General features: G+C 47.5%; 1 protein-coding gene across 1 annotated transcript; it reads left to right on the forward strand.

Moving 5' to 3' along the window:
• Positions 1-211: 211 nt before the first annotated feature.
• On the forward strand, positions 212-12,312 carry LOC123121126 (cysteine proteinase inhibitor-like). The gene is made up of 3 exons (XM_044541056.1): positions 212-448; positions 1,660-1,740; positions 12,196-12,312. The coding sequence occupies exons 1-3, from the start codon at positions 212-214 to the stop codon at positions 12,310-12,312; spliced, it is 435 nt and encodes a 144-aa protein (XP_044396991.1).
• The last annotated feature ends 950 nt before the right edge of the window (positions 12,313-13,262 follow it).

Below are 13,262 nucleotides of genomic sequence, written 5' to 3' on the forward strand. Positions count from 1 at the left end.
GCTTGGCGCAGGCGGCGAAGCGGAACGACAGGAACTCGGCGTGCAGCAAAACCCGTCGGTGGTTGGACCGGCCGGTCAGAAAAAATCAACTTTGTAGTTATAATCAAATTCCAACGAACTTAATACGTACTTAATAAATAGTCCTGCTCATAGAGAATCAGCAGCGTCCCAGCTGAATCTCAGCAACCTCTGCCACGGCGGGTCGATCGAGATGTGGAGACATCGAGTTCTAGGATCGGTGGCCCTGCTCTTGTTGCTACTCACCCTCGTCCAACCGTTTACTCTGAACCAGATCGCGGAAGACGCGCCGCCACCGCTCGGAGGCATCGAGGATCCGCCGGGGCCAGAGAAGGTGTACGGAGGCATCGAGGACTGGCCGGGGGCAGAGAACGACCTCGGCGTCGTCGACCTCGCCCACTTCGCCATCTCCGAGCACAACAGCAACACCGTAAGCCCTCTCCTCTCCTCGTGTCCTTCTTCGTGAGTCAGGTCCAACCGAAACTGAATCTGTGTCATCAACCAGCCCGACGGTTGCTTCAGTCGACCGCTGTAAATAATATGAGTATCTGCAATTTGATTTGATTTGATTTCATCCTGATACCTAACTTTTGGACAACCCTAACGCCCACACGTGTGGTGGAAGCCAAACCCGCCCACACGCTCTATAACACACAGATTACGCCATGTCACCGCATGCATGTATGTGGAAATCTTTTTAGATTTTCTGTTTTTAAAATGTTTTATCTTTTAAATAAAAAAATCCGATTGAAGTTATGTTTTCACCATTAAATCCCTCGCGACGAGATCTTCGAAACTAGATCTCATATCAATATATTTCGACGAATTTTTTTTGGTTAAAAATTGTCATGTCTATTGCGCATGAATTGTCGTGATGTTTACACTGAAGTTGTCATGATATGTTTCAGCTATTTTCTTCTACATTTAAAAGTAAATTTTGACATATTATAAAACGGGGAATTAAGAAACTAGACTTGCCATGCACCATAAACTAAAATTGCCATGATACATGCATTTAAAATTGCCATGGTTCATACAAAAAAATATTTTCAAGATCAAAGTACTGGAATTGTCATCATAAAAACTAAAATTGCCATGATCTACAAACTAAAATTGCCACATGGCAACTTTAGTTTAAGCACTATGGCAATTACAGTGTAAACATCATGGCAGCTTTTGGGCAAAAAAAAAATTCACCGAAACATACCAACATTGGGTCTAGTTTTGAAGATCTCGTCGAGACGGATTTAATGGTGAAAACAGATTTTTAATTCGCTTTTTTAATTAGAAGATAAAATATTTTTAAGCCGAAAACCAAAAAGATTTCTGCTGATGTCATTTGTTCATACGTGGCAAAATGAGTGATGGTGAAGACGTGTGGGCAATGTGCAAACACCCACACGTGTGGGCGTTAGTTTTTCCGTAACTTTTTCCGCAAAAAGTTAGGAAGCCTCGAGTATTTGGGTAGGATGTTTAATTACTGTGATGGGTGCTCTCCTAGTTTGCGGATTTTATCTCAACTAAAAAGCAAAAAAGATTTCTCGGATTTGAAATTACCAATAATTATCCAGTACTTTTGGGCATGAGTGACAATGTTTCTTTTTAGTTGGATCAATGATCTTGGTGCTGCTCCTGTTGCAGAATGCTGTGCTGGAGTTCCGGAAAGTGGTGAAGGTGAAGCAGCAAGTTGTTGCAGGCTGGATGTATTACATTACAATTCAGGTCAGTGAAGGCTGGGGAAAGCAGCTATATGAAGCCAAGGTGTGGAAGAAGCCGTGGCCGGATTCCAATCCCAGGCAGCTCGTGGAGTTCAAGCCGGCAGAGGATAAACTCTGTTCCTTGTTGCGTAACATGCCTGCTTTTCTGCCGGGGTTGAATCGTGCAGGCTGTATTGAATATAAATAACTATGTTCAGAAGTTTCTTGATCAATCATAAGGACTATGAGTGAACTTGCAAAAAGGCTTGTGATGTTGTCAATGTGAAAATTTATCATGGGATAGATCATAGATCCCTTTGTTTCTCCCAGGGCCCTGCATATATATTACGTAACAGAGCTGTTCATCATGCATGCTTGATTCATTACTAGAGATGACATGATGTATAATACCTTGGTCGTCATTTGTTTGGAGAGCAATGATTTTAGGAAATCACTTGTTTTTGCCCGACTGATAAGACCGATGCGTAAGCTGCCTCTCTCTCCTACCACGTGTCCTCGGGAATCCACTCACCGCTTTCTCCTTCCATCTCCAACAGCCACACAATCTTTTTTCCTCGCGCTCTGTCTCCCGTATGCCATTCTCTTGACCAATGAAGCAGCAGCGAAGCTACCACCGGCCACCGACGCGACTAAGGCTAGTCATAGTGGGAGTAACTTATCTACTAACATAGCGCACTTCGAAAAAATTCTGCTTATGTGGCAAGTAATTGATGAGAGGTGGTAACATAATATGTTAATGTAACATAGCGCTTTTCAAGACAAGATGAGTCTATGAGCTAATAAATAAAGCCATCTATGATACTACTATTATGTTACTTTGCATTATGAAGGTAGTAACTTAGACTAGTATCATATGCATGACACTAGTCTAAGTTACCCCCCACTATGACCAGCCTAAGGGACGGAGCAGGGCACGCCAGCTTCCCACAGTGCGCTTCATCGCAGCGTCCGCCGTCGCCGCGGCGTGCTTCATCGCAGCGTCCGCCGTCGCCGTCGTGTGCTTCATCGCAGAGTCCGCCGAAGCGCGCGTGCTGCATAGCAGCAACCGTTCTAACTGTCGCGCACTGCGTCGCAGCATCCGCCTTGCCGCCATGCGCTCCATCGTAAGTCGTATAGCATCCTCCATCACCGTCACATACTGTCACAGCCATGTGCTACGTCGCAGCATTCGCCGCCGTCGTCGCACGCTGCATAGCAGCAACCGTTGTCGCCGCCGCAATCTGTGTCGCAGCATCCGCCATCACCGGCTCGCGCTGTGTCACCGTGCTCCACCGATGCTCCAATGGTGGCACCCGCTGGCGCTTTTCCAGCGAGGTGCCCGGCGTTGCAATGCAACACACAGGTTTCTTGCCTGATTCGAAAGGGCGCGGTGCTGCAACTGCCGACGGCGAGGTGCCCGGCGTGCTGCGATGCACCCGTATCTTTCACGCAGCGAGCAAGCATCACTTGGGTGCGGCTGCAGCGGGGCGCGCGAATCGGCAGCGCGGCCCTCTTCGTCGGAGACCTAATCGGCCCGGCCGGCGATGGTCTTTACACATCTGTGCGTTATGGCGACGCGAGGAGAACAAAGCGGTCTTTATTTCTGTTTCTGCGTTGACTGAATCAGATGGCTACGCGCATCCAGATCCTGGCGGATCAGACGGCTACCAACCCGACTGATTTCCAGGAGAATTCAGTCGACGCGTAGCAGTGGCCATGATTTTAAGCTAAATCTGCAAATTCGAGGCACGTCCCAACTGCCCATGGACGAATAGCTGGACTGCAAAGCTACTGGCTATCTCAGCAGTACCAGATCAGCGTCATTAGCTGGGCCGCCCTAGTTCGGACCCGTCTGATCCCGAGTTGACGGTCGTGATACGCGCGCGTTGGACATTCTCTTCCACACTCTCTAGCATTGTTGCAGTATCCCTTCCCGGATCGGCACCGTCCGCCGCCGCAAAATCGAGCCATCTTCTGCCCTCCGCCGCCGCTGCGGCCGAGCCCGATCGAGGAGATGCGGAAATAACACCGAGTCCTACGATCAGTGGCTGCCCCTGCCCTGCTCCTGCTCCTACTACTCACCCTCGTCCTACCGTTTATTTAGACCCAGATGCAGAGCGCACGAGAGAAGGCTGCCGACGTGGGAGGCATCGTGGAGTCGACGACCTCGCCCGCTTCGCAGTCTCCGAGCACAAGAACAAGACCGTATGTTTCTGTTCGGCACCCGGCCGGACGGTTCGATCTATGTCAAATTCGACTGCTGCAAATAATACTAGAGGAACAACCCAATTACATCTTGAAATCGACGCATGGCAATGGAGGTTTTTAGTGGGACCAATTTTGGTTGCGAAATGCTCTGCTGGAGAGCTCCTCCTCCAAACCCACCTCCACCACCGCTACCCATGCCGCCGCCAGCTCCGCCTTCGAATCCACCTCCACCACCAGCGCCAACACCACCACCCGCGCCCGCTCCACCTCCGAGCCCATCGCTCGCTCCCACACCTCCTCCGCTTCCAAACCCTGCACCGGCACCGCTGCCCATGCCACTGACAGCGCCACCTCCTCCACCAAACCCACCACCACCTCCCATACCTCCGCCTCGGGGGAGAACCCACGAAGTGATGCCCCCCACGCGACACCACGGCGACTCCAAGCCTCCCACACGCCATTGCCGACGCCACCGCAGATCCCACCGCCCCCACCTCGTGGCATGCCTCCTCGTCGGCGAGGACCGCGGGCGGCGACCGCAGCCGCAGCCGCACCCCCTTCCCCCCCCCGAGCCCCCCCCCCCCCCACATACTAGAAGCCTTCCCGGAGATGGTGAGATTGATTTCACCAGTTCTGCAGGGAGTCCTCATGGTGACAGGGGCTCGGGTTGGGTGGAGCGGGTGACCAGGATCCGCGACGCCACCGCGGCGTGGATCTAGCGCGTGCAGGAATGGAAGGCAGCGGATCGGGTGGTGGCGGCGGTGATAGATCCATGCACCAGAGCCGCGGCGGTGAAATATGCAGAGACGTGCCAGAGGAGGGCAGATTTGGAGCAGAGGATTCTGGCAAGGAAGATTTTCGAAGAGGCTACGGCGAAGGAAAGGGCAAGGATGACCGCCTTCCCCGACTCACCGCCGGCCGAATTCGTGCTGTGGGCGAGGGCGGAGGCGAAATTGGAGGATCCACGGAGGGCGCTAAGGTGGGAGTGCGTGCTGGGGGTGTTGCCGGCGGGTGCACCTGTGCAGCTCTCGCCCTCACCACCAGTGACCAGTCGAGATTGAGAAGGGGCCATCAGGTTTCTGCCCAAAGTTCTGAGGGTAGATCCGTGGACTTACCTGTCCCCAACACCGGATCTGGAATGTTGCAGCTACAGCGCCTGAATCTCAAAGAAAAGGTTGCCAATAGAACAAAATCGACTGACGAGGGCCGCTACTGTGCAGTGCATGAGCATTGTCGGGCCAGTCAGGGGATGCACAGCGCTGCGGCCGAGTGTATCTTCTCGGTGGAGGGGGACTGGAGGGATACGCTGCAGGAGCCCATGCCCCCGAACACACCCACCCACCATGAGAGAGGAGGGAGAAGAGGCAGATTCAGGGACTCCGAATCGAGATGAAGAGGAGATCTCAGAGCTGATGCTACGAGGGTCAGCAGCGATGAGGATCCCAAGGAGGGGCGTGATTCGGCTCAAAAGCTCATGACCAGGATCATGGCATTTGCTACGGACCACGAGCTATCGCTGATTACGGCAAGCAGATCGACACCGACAGCGGAGGTGATCTCCTGGGCGCTTGAGGGATTCGCCAAGGAGAGAGGCGGATCCGCTGGGAGGCTTTCTGGAGACTCCAGCCACAGGAGAGCCTCGCTTTGGCAGCGAGCTTGATCTCATCCCAGTAGCAGATTCCGTGATGAAGCAGGGCGCCAGAGCAGAGGCTCTGCTAATCATGAAAGCCTTAGGTGGATTCAGGTGCGTGAGCAGAAGGAAAACCGCCAAGTTTCAAAGCTCTGCCAAGGCTGACGCGTCAGCCAGCTCGCCCACCAAGATGCCAGATGCTCATGGTGATGAGGCAGAGGGGAGATACCGTCAGCTGTGGGAGGCTATAAAAGGGTGCGAGAGGGATGGGGAAACGAGGGTTCCGCCTCCTTCAACCAACCACTACACAGCGACTGCCGCCGCCGCCGATCCAGACACCATGGCAGATGGAGGGAGAGGGCGTGGCCGGACCAAGAACCGTGGAGGAAGAGGAGACCCGTTGAACAATTGGCCTCCGGACCAGCAGCACAATAACCAGGGGAGCGGGATGCCGCCACAGCAGCCGTTCTTCGGTTTCGGTTTCCAAGGTCCACCGCCGCCTTGGGCCTTCCCAGGTCAGTTCCCTGGACCTTACCCTCCGCAATGGGGAGGCCCGCAGCAGCAGTGGTTCGCTCCCCCGCAGCTGATGCAAGGGCAGTCCGGTGGACAAGGGGAACCCAAGGTGAGGGCCATAATAGAGGCCAGCAACAGATCAGATCTCAAGCCAAGAACCAGCAGAAGAAGAGCAAGGAAGGGAATCAGAGAACTCTGGCAGCTAATCCGGGTCTGATGTCCTTGTTACATTTGTGGTGACCTTGGGCACCACAAAGACAAGTGTACGAAGCCCAGGAATTGTTTCATCTGCAAAATGATCAACCACAAAGTAGAAGATTGCCCAGTAAGGAAGAAGCCTCACTCAACAGCCAAATTTGTTGGGAGTGCGGCACCAGGGCTGGGGTTCTACCACCTGGATGCCCCTGATGTGAATGTCCAACACACAGGGTGGTTGAAGAATGTAGGGATTGTGTTTGTGGAGTCTGGTGAAGTCACGAAGCAGGAGCTAGCAACAGAGTTTGCCAGCATCTACAAGACAAATTGGCCATGGCCCATCAATGCACTGGATGAGTGGTCTTTTCTGGTCAAATTCCCACCTGAAATTGATGTTGAACAAGTTGCTGGATACCCCTGCTTTGGACTGTCTAAGGATAACACTATAGTGAATGTGGAAGTGTGGAAAGGTGAGGTTCATGCTGACGATGAGCTGCGGAAAGTCTGGATCAAGCTGAGGAAACTGAACCCCAAATGGTGTGAATGGTCATTGCTTGACCAAATCACATCCACCTTTGGAGTGTTGCTAGATGTTGACTGACAACAAAATTTTCAGAGCTTCTATGAGACTGTCAGGGTCAAAATAGCTTGTAAGGATCACAACAAAGTACCAAGGGAAAGAGTGTTTGGAATCCATGGGAAGCTGTACGGAATCCAAGTAGAAGTGGAGCCACCAAGTGCTGATGTAGAAGAGCTGAGGCAGGAGCAACCCACGAGTGATCATCAAAATGGAGGAGCTGACAAGACCTACAACAGCAAAAATGGTGATGATACTGCTTCACATTAAAGTTCTAAAGGCTCACACAATGGCTCTAGGACTAGCTCTAGTGGTGGGGTGACTAAAAAGACCTCACAAGACCCCTGTCAAGATGACATGGAACCTCACACACCAACTACTCTCTTGAAGAACAAGTTGCCAGATTCTCTGCAAAACCCTAGGAGGAGTGCTCTTGATCTCCTCTTAACAGATGGGAACCTGGATGATGGCTTCAGTTTACTGAGGGAAATGGAAAGCTGGGAACATAATGAGATTAGCACTGATGATGGTGAAGAGGACATGTCAATGGAGGCCCTGCAACTGCCTGATAACAATGCTGAGAATGTAGCTGATGATAGTTACCTGAGCTATGAGGAGGAGTTCCCCCCAATCCAACAGCAAGGTAACAAAGCAAAAACCTGGGGACCCATCCAAGCCCCCAGGTTGAGTGCTAGAGTGGCTGGAGACACCAGGAGTATCCTTCAGAAGGCACAGCAGTTCAAGAACACACAAGATATGGGAGCAAACAGAGATGGTAAGAAAAACAAACCCTTCTCTCTTTTCAACAATCCAAATTTCCTTTCCATTGCCAATAAAATTGGTGTAGATGTAAATTTAGAAGTAGAAGTAGATGCTGAAACTACTAGCAATTTAATAAGTCATGATGGTTGAGGGTTTTTGATTCCTGACAGAACTGAAAGTTCTGAATCAGATTTCACCACCCCACCTAAAATGGCTAGCGGTGATAATGCAGAGGCTAACTCTAGTGAACTCTGGTACCTGGTGTGTAAAAATAGAAGGGGCAAGCACCCCAAAACTAGGCTTATAACATGAATGCCTTGTTCTGGAATGTTAGAGGGATTGCTGCCCCTGGTAGGAAAACTCAGATCTTGGAAACCATGGCTAAGACTTATGCATCCATTGTTGGTTTTCAAGAAACAAAAAAAGAGGAGTTCTCTGACTCCTTTTTGAAATCTTTGGTAGGAAATAGAAACTTTTCCTGGCACCACCTGCCAGCCCAGGGATCTACTGGAGGCATCCTGATGGGAGTGGATTTAGATGTCCTTGAAGTTCTTTCTTGGTCTAATCTAGAGTCCTTTGTTAGTTGTGTAATGAGGAGGAAAGATGTTGTTACACCTTTTAGGGTTATTACTGTCTGTGGTTCCCCTTATGAAGAAGGAAAAGAGAGTTTCATTTCTGAACTCCATTCCCTATTCCTAGAGGATCCCCTTCCCAGCCTTGTAGGGGGGATTTTAACTTGGTCAGATATGCCAGAGATAAGAGTAATGGTAACATTAACCATAGGTGGAGTGATAGCTTTAATGCCTGGATTGAGATCTGGAGCCTGCTTGAGATTAAATTATCCAGCAGGAAATTCACATGGGCTAACAACCAGGTGGATCTGATCGTCCACTGTAGATAGGTTATTTTGTAATACTGAGTTGGATAAGATCTTTCCTCTAGCATCCTGTAGGGCTTTGCCTAAATGTGGAAGTGACCATGTTCCTATGGTTTGGGAATCTGGTCTAAACCAAAACCCTAGATGCAGTAGCTATAAAATGGAGAAGTGGTGGCTCCTAAGAGAATATTTCTCCAACCTAGTCACCACAATTTGGAATGAACCTACCCACACCTCTTCTCATATAGAGAGCTGGCAAATTAAGATTAGAAAGCTCAAGAAAATCACCAAAGGGTAGAGTTCCAATGAGGAAGCACAACTTAGAAGATATAAAAAATCCTCTTAGAGGAATATGATAAACTAGATATCAGAGCTAAGACCTTAACCCTCTCTGAAGCTGAATTTTCAAGGCGCAGATTTATCCACTCTAAACTTCAGAAAATATGACTACAAGAGGAAGTTAAGGCAAAACAGAGATCTAGGGATAGAGAGATTAAGGAAGGTGACAGGAACACTGCATATTTTAATGCAGTGGCGAACCAGAGAAGAAGGAAAATAATTATCCACTCTCTGGATGGCCCTGAGGGCCCTGTCACTGATAATGCAGAGTTGCTTAAAATTGCTAGTGATTTTTATAAAAACATGTTCAAGAAAGAGGATAGGAATGGCTTTAAAATGAACCCCAACTTTTTCTCTGAAGGAGAAAAGGTAACTCCTGAAGAGAATGAGGCTCTAGAAGCTACCTTTTCTGAAGAAGAAGAAGAAGTCAAGAAAGCTGTCTTTGACTCTTATTCTGATGGAGCACCAGGTCCTGATGGGATGCCTTTCTTTTTCTATCAGCATTTTTGGGAGCTAGTGAAAAAAGACCTGATGGATATGTTTTCAGACTTCCACAGAGGGGGATTTGCTATACATAGGCTTAATTTTGCTATGTTAACTTTGATTCCCAAAGAAGCAGATGCTTCTTCCATGAAAAAGTTTAGACCCATCAACCTCTTGAATTGTACTCCCTCCGTCCGGAAATACTTGTCGTCAAAATGGATAAAAGGGGATGTATCTAGATGTATTTTAGTTCTAGATACATCCCTTTTTATCAATTTTGATGACAAGTATTTTCGGACGGAGGGAGTAGCTTCAAAATTTTCACCAAAGTACTCACAAATAGATTTTCAAAAATCTTGCAAAGGCTGGTAGCTACCAACCAATCTGCCTTCTTGAAAGGTAGATTTATTCTAGAAAGTGTAGTTACAACACATGAGGTGCTTAATTCAGTCCATTCTAGCAGGAGACAAGGTATGGTGCTTAAATTAGACTATGAAAAAGCCTTGACAAAGTCAACCTAGAATTCCTGCAGGAGCTCCTCAAATTTAGAGGGTTTGGGAGGAAATTGACCCATTGGATCAAACGGATTACCCATGGGGGATCCATTGGTGTCAAGGTGAACAACAGTGAAGGTGACTTGTTTCTCACTGGGAAAGGGCTCAGACAGGGAGACCTCATTTCCCCACTGCTGTTTAACCTAGTAGTAGATGCCCTTACTAGGATGTTGATAAAAGTTGCAAACCAGGAAATGATTGCAGGGCTTTGCCCTGAAGTCTGCCCAGGGGGGATCATCTGCCTTCAATATGAAGATGACACCATACTCTTTCTAGATAAAAATATAGAGCATGCTGGTAATCTTAAGATAGTCCTGAACTGCTTTGAGCAAGTTTCTGGGATGAGGATCAACTATAACAAAAGTGAGTTGATCCCTATTAACATGGATGAGAGTGAAACAGTCTATTTCGTGAAAACTTTGGGATGCACTGAAGGTGGTTTCCCCATCAAATATCTGGGATCCCTCTCCACTATGAAAAACTTAGAAGAGAAGATATTCAACCCCTTATAGATAAGATTATGAAGAGGATTGCTGGATGGAGAGGGAAACTTCTTTCCTATAAAGGCAGGCTAGTGCTGATCCAAGCATGCCTAGTAGTATCCCAATTTATCTGCTCTCCTTCTTCAAATTCCCCAAATGGGCCATTGACATGATCAATTCCCAAATGGCTAACTGCCTGTGGAATGATTTTGAAGGACATAGGAAGCTTCACCTTGCTAGTTGGAAGAAAATCTGTATGAAGAAGGACTTTGGAGGCCTAGGAATTCCAAACCTCCAGGAGGTGAATACTTGTCTACTAGGCTCCTGGGTCAAAAGATACTATGAGGAAGGAGTAAAACCTTGGAAATCTATTATAGAGCAAAAATATTTGAGTGGGAAACCTAATCTGTTTGCTGTCAACCCCACCCCAAACTCTTCCAGGTGTTGGAAGGGTTTTCAATCCATCATCCAAAACCTAAAGTTTGGCTTTAGATGGAAAGTTGGCAATGGATAGAGGATCAGATTCTGGGAAGATACCTGGTTTGGGACATCACCACTGGCTACCCAGTTCTGGCATGTTTACATGGTATGCAATGAGCAAACTAAAACTATTAAGGTGGTTTGGGATGGAGAAACCCTCAAATTAACCTTCAGGAGGAATTTTGATAGCATGCTCATGGAGCAATGGTACCAGCTATTTGAGATTGCTGGGAGCATTACCTTCAGTGAAGACATAGACTCACTGATTTGGCAGCTAGAGAGTAAAGGGGTTTACTCTTCGAGCTCACTGTACCATGTGATAAAACTTTAGAGGAGTGCAACCGGTTTTCATCCCTGCGGTATGGAAACTTTATGTGCCCCCTAAAATTCATGTTTTCCTGTGGCTTTTTTGCTATGATAAATTAATGACCAGAGATAATCTAAGGAAAAGACACATCATTAAACCCCTCGAGTGTGTCTTTTGCTCTGAGTGTGAAACCAATTTTCACTTGTTTTTTGACTGTATTGTGGCAAAAAATATCTGGTCATTCGTGTCTGACCACTTCAAAGTCCCAATAGGGACTGACTTTGAATCTGTAGCCAGATTCTGAATCTATAACAAGAGAAACTCAGCCTTAAATTCTGTTTCGTCAGCAGTCCTGTGGTGTGTGTGGAAGTATAGGAACTCTATAATCTTTAACAACACCATTTGGACTTCTATTATCCAGGTATGGAGACTGATCCTCAAAATGCTCAAGTTTTGGGCGATCCTGGCTCCGGAAAGTGGCAGGGCAAGACTGGAGGAGTTCCTGACAGCGCTAGCAGCGTTCTCCCAGCAGCCGTTGAGGATAACGGGTGGCTAATGCTGAAGGGCTTCGCGAGAGATGGGGTGGTAGACCACTGGGATAAGCTGAAGATCTCGGAGGATGACTGGAGCTTCCAATCCCTAAAGAAGCGGGAAGACCTGAAGAGCAAAAGCATGCTGAGCAGACCGGTTTCGACCCTGGCCTGCTGGTCACCACAAGTAGCAACAGCACCGCCTTTCAAGTTCAGGAAGTCCTGCGAGATGGAAGCAGACCCAGCTCCGGAGATTTCAGTCTGAAAAACAGCTCTCGATTTCTAGCCTGTGTGTCGCATGATCTAAGCATATGTAGAATGTGTTTCTTAGCTTTCTTTTAAGTACTTTATTCTTTGCCTGAACTGCTCCTCTTAGTGAGCTGCTGTAAACGAATTTGGTTCACTGTGGTTTCATTCTGAGTAATGGAACCGGGGAGGGGAGCCTCCCTCTTCATCTAAAAAAATGCTCTGGTGGAGTTTGAGAAAGTGGTGAGGCTGAAGCAAGAAGCTGTTGCAGGTATGATGTATTACATTACAATTCAGGTCAATGAAGGCGGGGCAAAGAAGATGTATGAAGCCGAGGTGTGGGAGCGGCCATGGCTGGATTTCAAGGAGCTCGTGGAGTTCAGGCCGGCAGAGGGCGCCTCTGCGAGAGCTTAAGGTAAAATTGCATCTATTTCATGTAGCAAAGTATCAAGGTTGTTCACTCATTTCAAGAGCTGGCTTCTTTTTTGCCCTGGTTGACAACCATGTTGATAGTTTTCTTGATTAATCACAAGGACTATGAATGAATGAAATCGAAAAAAGCTTGTGGTGTTGTCATATAATTTTTGTTCATGCGATCCCTTTGTTTCTCCCAGGAGCCTTCTTGTTAATTATAGAAGAGCATTGTTCATCATGCATGCATTACTAGAATAGAGATTAAGCCACATGATGCATAGAACCTTGTTCGCCAATTGTTTGCTGAGAAAGTGAGAATTGATTAATGTAAATCAGCTAATTTCAGGCAGGCTCCTCCCAACTGTGAAAGGATCTGCATATATTTTTTTTGAAAAGGAGGATAACCCCCGGCCTCTGCATCAATCGATGCATGCAGCCATATTATTAAAAAAAAGGGTAACAAAGTCTTAAGGTCCAAAGTAGCTCATAAACTGAGCAGAAGTCGAAAGAAAATAAGTCTGAAAAGCGTGGATATAGCCATCGTCCATGGAACATGCCTTCAGCGGGACGCAGAGTTTCTGCACCCGAGCTCATTTGAGCTCGGGTGAACAGTAAAATCGAAACAAAATCGAAAAAATTCCAAATTATTTTTGGGAGAAACATTGACAAAAGTTAGTGCTTGCAAAAATTCATCACGTAATCACATTCCTGAAAGGCGTGGTAAAAAAACAGAATCAGTACTCTGAAAATGCTACTTTCAAAAGCATTTTGGAGCACTGAATTTGTTTTTTTTTTGCCAAGCCTTACAGGAATGTGATTCCATGATGAATTTTTGCAAGCACTTAGAACTTTTGTCAATGTTTCTCTAAAAAAAATTGGAATTTTTTGATTTTTTTTGATTTTTTTTTCAATTTTACTGTTCACCGAGCTCATTTGAGCTCGGGAGCAGA

Source organism: Triticum aestivum, chromosome 5D, assembly GCF_018294505.1.
Source record: "Triticum aestivum cultivar Chinese Spring chromosome 5D, IWGSC CS RefSeq v2.1, whole genome shotgun sequence".
NCBI lineage: Eukaryota > Viridiplantae > Streptophyta > Magnoliopsida > Poales > Poaceae > Triticum > Triticum aestivum.

Coding starts and splice junctions, on each gene's coding strand:
- LOC123121126 (XM_044541056.1), top strand. CDS start 212: ATGTGGAGACATCGAGTTCTAGGATCGGTGGCCCTGCTCTTGTTGCTA. Junction 449..1,659: donor CCGAGCACAACAGCAACACC/GTAAGCCCTCTC, acceptor CTCCTGTTGCAG/AATGCTGTGCTGGAGTTCCG. Junction 1,741..12,195: donor TGTATTACATTACAATTCAG/GTCAGTGAAGGC, acceptor ATTACAATTCAG/GTCAATGAAGGCGGGGCAAA.